This window comes from Rhea americana, unplaced genomic scaffold (assembly GCF_003343005.1).
Source record: "Rhea americana isolate MKP2758 unplaced genomic scaffold, rheAme1 scaffold_246, whole genome shotgun sequence".
Taxonomy (NCBI): Eukaryota; Metazoa; Chordata; class Aves; order Rheiformes; family Rheidae; genus Rhea; species Rhea americana.
The window spans coordinates 495580-504144 of NW_028186364.1; the positions used below are offsets into that span (position 1 = coordinate 495580).

Consider the following 8565-nt stretch of genomic DNA (forward strand, 5'->3'; position numbering starts at 1 on the left):
CCCCCCCCGCGCAAGCAGCCCTCGGCCGGGCTAGCGGGCTCTGCCCCGGGCGCGTTGAGTCGTTATCTGCGGCTCGTTTCCACCTATTATGCAGCAGGGAGCAGCTCCGGGTCCGCCCGCAGCGCGGCGGGAGGCCCCCCGCGCCGCCCCCGCCGGCACCAGGACGCGGCGTTTTCGTTCATTCCACTTTATTTAACGATTTGCACCATTCTGAGTCTGCAGGGGGGAGGGAAAGAAGATACAAAACAGCTCCGAGGAGCGACGCGCTGATCCTGTGTCACCTCTCCGGGCCTCACGGGGCCCGGGAAAGGCGCGGGGCAGGCTCCCGCCCCTCCTCGGCGGCGGCAGATGACTTGTGCAAAGTCATAAAAAACCATAACCCCCCCCCACCACCACCACCAAACCAGCAGYTGCCAGGCCAGATCCTCGCCCACAGGGCTCGGGGGCCACGGTGGGACACAGCGCTCCGCTCCTGCCCGGGCCCCGCCGCACGACTGCACCTTTAAGGCAGAAAACTTCATGGTCAGGCCAGCAGGTTAAAAATAACTTAGAGACACACGTCGCATGGGAAAGGGCCCGGGGACAGGATGCGGCAGGGCGGGGGGGAGCACGCGTGCTCCCGGGAGCGCGGAGTGGGCGGCCCTGCAGAGACGGGGGTCCCCGGGGCCGCCCGCTGCCTCGGTTTGCCCCGCTCGGGGCCAGTGTCTCTGCGAGCCCTCCCCGCGTTGCAGCCCTGCGAACACCGTGCTGGTGCCAGCGTGGCGCTGGGCTCGTGGACGATGGGTATGGCCAGCGAGCGCGACCCGTTAGGTGGTGCATTGCCAGCCGAGGGCTCCGTGGGGCCGGAGGCAAACTGCTTCCCACAGCCGATCCTCCCAGAGGATCCTCCCGACACAGCCCCGGGGAAGTTTCTCCGTAGTTTCCTTGTTTACAGTATACATGGGAAAAAAAAAAAAAAAGGAAGAGAGAAAAGGCTCTGCCCTCGGGGCACGGATGCGCTCAGCCGCGTCCCTGAAGCACTGTGTCCCAGAGCGAAGCATCGCGCCCCAAAGTCTCTCGCAGCGGTGGAGGAGCGAGCGGCCTCGTCCCGGCAGCGCAGCGCCCCGGTCCAGGGCGGGCGGCTCCGGCGCTTCCGYGAGCCGGAGGGACCCCTCGCCCGCCGGCCCGCCGCTAGACGTACTGCTTTTTCGAGGCCGAGCTGCTGGGCCGGCTGCACTGCTTCTCGGGGGCCAGGGCTTCGGCGGCCCTCGCGGCGTAGGGGTCCGACAGGGGCCTGCTGCCGCTGCTCAGGGCCAGGTTCTCCTCGTTGTTGAAGTTGGCCCAGTTCTGCTCACTGGAGAGCTTGTTGTAGGCCTGGTACGGCGACGTGTGGCTCTCGCCCATGGGGAGGAAGGGGTAGTGCTTGGGCGGGTAGGGGCCGGAGACCATGTCGTCGACAAAGGCGTCCCGGGTTGGGCTGGTCGGCACCGACACCTTCTTGATGTTGCTAAGCAGGTTCTTGCAGCAGAGGTGGAAGAGCTCCAGGAGGTTCAGGATTAAGGAGATGAGGCCCATCACCAGCATGAAAATGATGAAGATGCTCTTCTCAGTAGGGCGGGAGATGAAGCAGTCCACTTGATGAGGACAAGGGTCCCTCTTACACACGTAACGGGGCACCATGGAAAAGCCGTAGAGGTACCACTGGCCAATGAGGAAGCCAGCCTCGAAGATGCTCTTGCAGATCACACTAATGATGTACGTCCACATCAGGGCCCCTCGGATCTTGAGCCGCCCATCCTCTGTCACGTAGATCTTGGACATCTTCTTCTCCACCACTGCCAGGGCCTGCTCTATCTTGGGGTCCTTGCTATGGATGGCCCGAAGCTCACTTTCTTGCTGCTTCAGTTTCTCCTCCTGACGGGAGAGATAGACAACGTGGCCAAGGTAAATCAAGGTGGGAGTGCTGACAAAGAGAAACTGGAGCACCCAGTAGCGGATGTGGGAGATGGGGAAGGCTTTATCATAGCAGACATTGGTGCAGCCCGGCTGCTTGGTGTTGCACACGAAATCGGACTGCTCRTCCCCCCACACGGACTCCCCGGCCAAGCCCAGGATGAGGATGCGGAAGATGAAGAGCACGGTCAGCCAGATCTTCCCGATCACGGTCGAGTGCTCCTGGACTTGGTCCAGCAGCTTCTCCAGGAAACCCCAGTCGCCCATCTTCTAGGGAGCTTCGCGTCTCTGGCAGCAGAGAGGAGGGGAAATGAGAGAAGTTAATGCTCCGGGTCCCCMCTGGGCCGCGCAGGGAGGGGCAGGCGGGGCTGGCTAAACCTCGGGCTCTTTCGGGATGCGGCTGCTCTGAAGAGGCTCCCGGCACGGAGCGAACCCGCCGAGGGCACCCCAGGCGGCACACGCCCGGCGGGCAGGAGCGCCCGATGCAGGGAGGACAGACGGACACCTTCCCGGGCCGCGTGCCGCGGCGGTGCCTCCCCGCAGCACAGGGCAAGGGGYGCCCGCGACGACAGCCCGCGGGGCCGTCCCGCTCGCGCCCCGGCCCGGAGGGGCACCCACCGCCCAGCCTGCCGCGCCCTGGGACGGCTCCGAGCAGCCTGGACCTCCAGCCCTTCACCGCCTCGCCGCGGGAGCCCACGAAACCCCAGCGCCCGGGGCGCAGCAGCCACCCGGACCCCGGCCAGGCCACCGCGGACGGAGGGGACGGTGCCTCTGCCGGCGGCGCGGTGCAGCCCCGCTCACCGCGGCGGGTCGGGTCGCGGCTCCCGGCGTCCCTCGGCGTCACCCCTGCCGCCCGGCGAGGCTTCCCCGCATCTCCCCGCGGGCGCCCAAGCCCTGCGAGCCAGCTGGGAGAGAGGAAGCAGGCACAGCCCTGACCCCTAATTAACCCCAGCCAATTAAGCAACCAGAGGTGCCAGCTGGCTTGTTAAAGGGACATCCAGCGGCGGTGGCGAGGGTGGCGAAGCAGGAAGCCCGGGGCAGGCGGTGAGGGGTGACCCTGCGTGCCGAAGCAGAAAGCGGGCGCCCGCCGCGCCAGGGCAGATGCCACCCGGGAGGGCACCGGGGCCCGCGGCGGCTCCGCGCGGGCGCCCGGGGTGCCCGGCGCTGCACACTCACCTCTGCAGCACGGGCGGGCGCTGCGGAGCGAGCGCCCGGCGCCGGGCACGTCCAGCCTGCGTCTGGCGCGGCGCAGGATGTGAGCAGCCGGGGCCTGGGAGGCTCTGGCCACCGAGGGGACCCAGGGGAGCCCGCGGAGGAGGAGCGCCGGCAGGAAACCCAGGGACCAGGGCTTAAAGCGACAGCCGAGCGGCGGGGGCGCGGGGAGCTGGGCCCCGCGGCCCCCTCGCTCTCCCTCCGGCCTTTCGGGAAGCCCGGCCCCCGCCCCCGGCACCGCGCAGGGAGGGGAAAGGGGCGGCGGGTCCGGAGAGAGCCGCCCGGCCGGGATGCCCCCGCGTCGGACAGCGAGTGACGGCCGGGGCCAGCGCAGCCTGGAAATAGGAAGCAGAAGCAAACAAGTTAGTCGAGACTGAAATAATAACGATCAGCCCGGCGCGGCCGGCCGGGGCTGAGCCCGGGACGCCGGTGCGTGCCACGGCCGCGAGCCGTCCCTGAACGCTGGTGCGGCACCGGCACGGGGCGAGCGGCACGGGGACATGTGGCCTGCAGCTGGATTTCCCTGGATTTCCCTGCCGGCTGGCGCCCTGCGAGCTGCAGGCGGAGTGCGGCTCGCGGTGCTGCCCGCGCCGCCGGCCCTGCCCTGGGGAGAGCAAAGGGCCCCTCCGGCTCTCCTCCCGCCCGGATAAGCCGGCGCGGCGGAGAGGGCTCCCGCCGGCCTCAGCTCGCTGCTGCGGGGCGGCCGGCGCCTGGGCTCGGGCAAGCAGGGGAAACCGGGGCCGGTCCGCGCGCGCGGCGGGATGCCGCTGGCTCTCCAGCACCCAGACGCTCCGTCCTCCAGGACAGCACTGGGGCCGAGCGGTGGGTGGAGCAGCAAAAACATCATTATATTTAATATAAAATAATTGCACCGCCCGCGCTGCTCTGTCGGCAAGATGGGGGTGCTGCGGAGGCGGGAGCACGTTTCCTGCCACAAATACCAAATCCCCCTCGCGACCGCCTCCGGCTGACGGCTGCCACCGCGGCGTGGCCCGACATCTGTCGCCGGTGACATCTCGGCCCTGCCAGCCGGGCCGGGCACGCCGACGCCGGGGCATCGCTCCAGAACCGCCCGCGCGCGCCGGCCCTCCTGCTTCCACCTCGCCCCACCCGCCGAGAGGCCGTGCCCGGCTCGTGGGCGCCCGAAGCCTTCGCGCCCGGCCCGCGGGCAGGGTGCTGCCGCGGGACGGGGCACCGCAGCCGGCCGGGCGCTGGAAACCCCGGCTGGCYGGAGCGCCCGCCGGCAGACCCTGTGCATCGAGCTGCTTAAGGAGAGATTAAACGGAAATCATTGCTCTTTATTGTAATATTTATCAAGGTTTAGTAAATAATTGATGCTGATCCCTCCTTGATTTCCTCAGGGGCCAGCGGGCGGTTGCGGTGAATTAGAGCTTCACGGCGCGTGACAAGCCGGGATAACGCCGAGCCGGCAGCAGGCGCCCGGCAGGCGGGATTCGGGGGGGGGGGCTCGGCCTGCGCCGGTCCCAGCTGGGCCGGGAGCACCCGGGGGCGACCGCCTCCGGCTGCCGCAGGCTCCCGGGGAAGCGCCCCGTGCGCCCGCGCCACTCCCCAGCCCGGACTCGCGGCACGCGGAGCAGGTCCCGAAGGTTTATTGGCCGTTTGGATACGCAGCTGACGACATCGCGACACGTCCGTCCGAGGCGAGGAGGGGGTGCAAAGGCCCCGGCACCGAGGGAAGCGGGGGAGCCTGCGGCAGCACCGGCGCAGCGCGTGCGTGAGCAAAGAGGGGGACCTGGCCGTGCCCCAGGACCGGCAGGTCGCCCCGAAGGAGCCCCGCTCGTCGGCGACCGCTCGGGGCTCCTGAACACCCTGCAGCACCGCGCTGGCAGCACGACGGGGCCACGGCAGCTCCTCCTCCGGCCGCAGCAGGACGAGGGCCCCGGCCGTGGAGCCGGCGCTGGCGCACGGCGCCGGGCATCGGCGAGAGCCCTAAAGCACGCTCGCGGGCGTCCGTTTGCTGGGCTGGGTCGTTGCTCGTGGAGGTTGAGTGGTTCGGGCGCTTCGCAGGCGTGAGGAGCTCGTGGGCCGAGGGGCAGGGTCTCTGAACCGGGCTCGGCCGGGCGGGAGCTCACATCTCCTCGCCTCTGCGGAAAGAACAGACACTCTCAGGCACGCCGCCGCCCTGGCGCCAAGGGGCCCCCGAGGACCTGCCCCCCGTCCCCGCGGCGCTCTTCCACAGACCCCCTACACCTCGGCTCGCAGCTCCCTGGGGAGGTCCTGCCCGGGTGGAGAGACGCGGAGCCCCTCGCTCGCTCCCCGTACAGCCGCGGAGCCTGTGCGGTTACCAGCCCCGTATGGCCCGTCGCAAAAAGGGGGCAGGGGCGAACAGCACCTGATGGAGACTGCCGAGGTTGTGGTCCCTCCAGCAACTTTACATCCATCGTTTCTCCCCCGACATAAGGGCTCCCACGGTTCTCCCTCCTCCTCTCCGAGCTGTCTGAGCACAGAGGAGAGAAGCACCCAGCTACTGGACTGCACGCTCTGGTGCGGTGTGAAGAGCACGGGCTTCTGYGCTCAGAGGTGCTCTTTGGCTGCAAACTCCTGTAGCATGCACACGAAGAGGGGCTGTCACACGCAGCACCCCTGCGAGGACCCTGTCCCTTCCTTGCTKCCCTAACAAGCCTTGGCAGAGGCATTCCCAGACAAGGTGTGGTCAGTTGGTGGCACTAAGGAAAAGACTTCGCATGAACATGCTTCCCCTCCCTTTTATAGCCATTGAGGTCGCAGCTGAAGAGCCTGGTGGTGGCATTGCCGATGGCCACCTCAGAGGTCGTTATTCCTGGCACCTGCCAGGGCATTTTCCCTCCCTCTTCCCCTTCCACAACCCTGTCAGATCAAAGTCAGGTTGGGAGCTGAGGCCCGCGGGGCTGCCACAGACCTATTCTGGGACTTGTTTTCCTTCTCTTCCAGYTTGAGGTGGCATCGGCAGGTGGAGGCCTTGCTGTAGCTCACAGAGCGCTTGGTGGACTTCTTCCATTTTCGTGCAGTCCGGACAACCCGCTTGAAGATGAGGTAGAAGATCTCACAGACAGTGAGGACAATGCAGATGGAGGARGCCCCAACCATGAAATAGGTGAAGACTCTCTTCTCAGTTGGCCGAGCAATGTAGCAGTCTACAGTGTTGGGGCAGGGGTCCACGCTAGCGCACTTGACGAGCCGTGGCAGGTCAAAGCTGTCCCACATCTTGTGGAGGAGGTAGAGGAATAGTATCTCTATGATAAGTTTGAAGAAGAGGCTGAGCAGGTAGGTCCACCACAGCCCACCGTGCTTCTTGCCCGTATTGCTGTAGAGCTTGGGGCAATTCTCCCCGTTCTTCTCACGATTCTTCCTCTCGCGGTCTTCCCGATAGGCCACGTGCATGATGACCAGGAGGGAAGGACAAGTGACAAAGATGAGTTGCAGGGCCCACAGGCGGATGTGGGAGATGGGGAAGAAGTGGTCGTAGCAGACATTGGTGCACCCTGGCTGCCGTGTGTTGCAGTCAAAGTCCTTCTGCTCATCTCCCCACACGCGCTCGGCTGCCACCACGTAGACCAGCACGCGGAAGACAAAGACCACGGAGAGCCAGATGCGGCTGAAGGCTGTGGAGTACTTGTTGACCCCACTGAGCAGTGCCTGTAGCGTTTTCCAATCCATGGTAGCTGGTGCTGGCAGGGGCCGAAGTCACCCAACCTGGAGGAACAGCAACACAAACGGCGGGTAAAGAGATGCAGTGGGAAATAATAACTGGCCAGCTCATCTCTCCCTGCATTTCAGCAGGGTCTGGGCTTTCTCAGGCTCCTTAATCTCCCTAATGCTGCACTCATTTGSGGTGGAGGAACCCATCCCGCGCCCAGATAATAAAACATGGGCTGGATGGTGGCACTGCTGGGTCCCGCGCTGACTCACTGCGATGTTCAGGCATGACTCAACCTCTCGGCTCTTCCTTATGATAGAGGCTTTTTGGTAAGTGATGAGGAACCAGGTGAAGTTCCTGCCAACAGCAATCTGGGTCTGATTGCGTATGTTGGTATAAATTGGCAGCGAATCCCCCAGCATAGGCCAGGATAAACAAGAAGAGGCCGTGCCCTGAGAGTCAGACGGGGACCAGCTGTATGGGAAGGTCAATACTTCAGCAAAGCAAGGGCCTGTGCCAAAAACAGCCCCGCGTCCTGCAGGGCCCGGGGGAGGGGGCCGGCGGTGACCCTCCAGCACGTTTCCGTCCGGAGCAGAGACCCCATCTGCCATGCGGGGCTGGAGCGACCCATGCRGAAGGGCCTTTTGGGGACGGCTGGGGACTTTTCCCTGGGGAGACCTCCGGGATCCCCCATCCCATCGCTAGCCCAGCGGGGCCCTGGCCTCCCCAGCCTCGGGTTTCTGCACAAGTAAAACGGGGTTAAATTGGGTTAAACTGGCTGCTGCGCCCAAAGGCGAAGCGGAGCTGCAGGGCTGGGGATTAGGAGACGTGCGAGGGACCAGGTCTCTCCATTGCAAGGTGACGCCCGAGGGGAAGCCGAGCGCGAGCGGAGCTGCAGAAAGCGAGAGGTGCGAAAGCGCCGCCCCGAGCTGTCAGCTCCCACCAGGGAAGCAACGGGCGRGAAGAAGACGGCTGGATGTAGAAATCCCGGGTTGCTTTTCTTTAGCCCAGAGATGAGTTAGCAACAGTTGTCTTCGTGGCTGTAACCGTGTCTCCGGTGGTGGAGGGCTGCACGAGAACACCCGGCTCGGCTACGTCCCTGTGCTGTTAACGTTCACCGAGTCGCTCTGAATAACATTTACTCCTGAGCAGTGCGAGCCCGGCAGCCTCCGCTCCCGGAAGCTCCAGAGGGGTTTACACCATGAGCGAGGTTTGGACAGGCACTCGGAAAATCAGAGGGAAACTCCCTGCGAACCCGGGGCGCGTAGGGAGGGCAGGGCCAGCGAGGAGCACTGCAGCCTCTCAGACGAGATTCTCTCATTTTATTTCCATTTGCAAGATGAGTTCAGTTTTGTGAACAACTGCAAAATTTTGCTTATCTTTGTTCAAAGCCTGGGACAATTTGAGCTCAAAATGCCTCACTTCCCCCAGTAATGGTCCAATTTTTAAGCAAACATTCTGGGATTTTGGAGGTTGTAGCTGGGAAAAGCGCTACGTTCAGCTTGCAAGCCACGCTCGTGCCGCTGGGCCACACCAGCCACTTTGCCAAGCAAAAGAAATGCCCCCGCCGGGCTATGCAACAAAACTGCGAGTGCATCGCTGCCAGCACCGCGCGCAGGAACGGCTCGCCGCACGCCCCAACACGGCCGCCGCCGGGGCCGGCGAAGCCCTGCCCGCGCCCGCGTTGCTCACCGCAGGGTGCTCGCGCCGCTCACGCGGAAGGAATGCGCCCGCGGCGGGGAACGGCCGCGGGAGGGGGCAAAGCCGCCGCCGCCGACTCGCCC

The 8565-nt window shown here is 65.3% G+C and overlaps 2 protein-coding genes across 3 annotated transcripts; both read right to left on the reverse strand.

Moving 5' to 3' along the window:
- Positions 1-171: 171 nt before the first annotated feature.
- Positions 172-3466, reverse strand: GJA4 (gap junction protein alpha 4). The gene is made up of 2 exons (XM_085306727.1): positions 3109-3466; positions 172-2220 (listed from the first exon to the last, which is right to left on the reverse strand). The coding sequence occupies exon 2, from the start codon at positions 2197-2199 to the stop codon at positions 1171-1173; it is 1029 nt and encodes a 342-aa protein (XP_085162853.1). The 5' UTR covers positions 2200-2220; positions 3109-3466; the 3' UTR covers positions 172-1170.
- A 961-nt stretch (positions 3467-4427) lies between these two features.
- On the reverse strand, positions 4428-6909 carry GJB3 (gap junction protein beta 3). Of its 2 annotated transcripts, XM_085306729.1 has the most exons (2): positions 6044-6909; positions 4428-5249 (listed from the first exon to the last, which is right to left on the reverse strand). In XM_085306729.1, exons 1-2 carry the CDS (start codon positions 6799-6801, stop codon positions 5234-5236), a joined length of 774 nt encoding a protein of 257 aa, XP_085162855.1. In that variant the 5' UTR covers positions 6802-6909; the 3' UTR covers positions 4428-5233. The 2 variants fall into 2 exon arrangements, with proteins under 2 accessions (XP_085162855.1, XP_085162854.1); XM_085306728.1 differs by lacking the exon at positions 4428-5249 and having other exon boundaries at positions 5977-6909.
- Positions 6910-8565: the final 1656 nt, after the last annotated feature.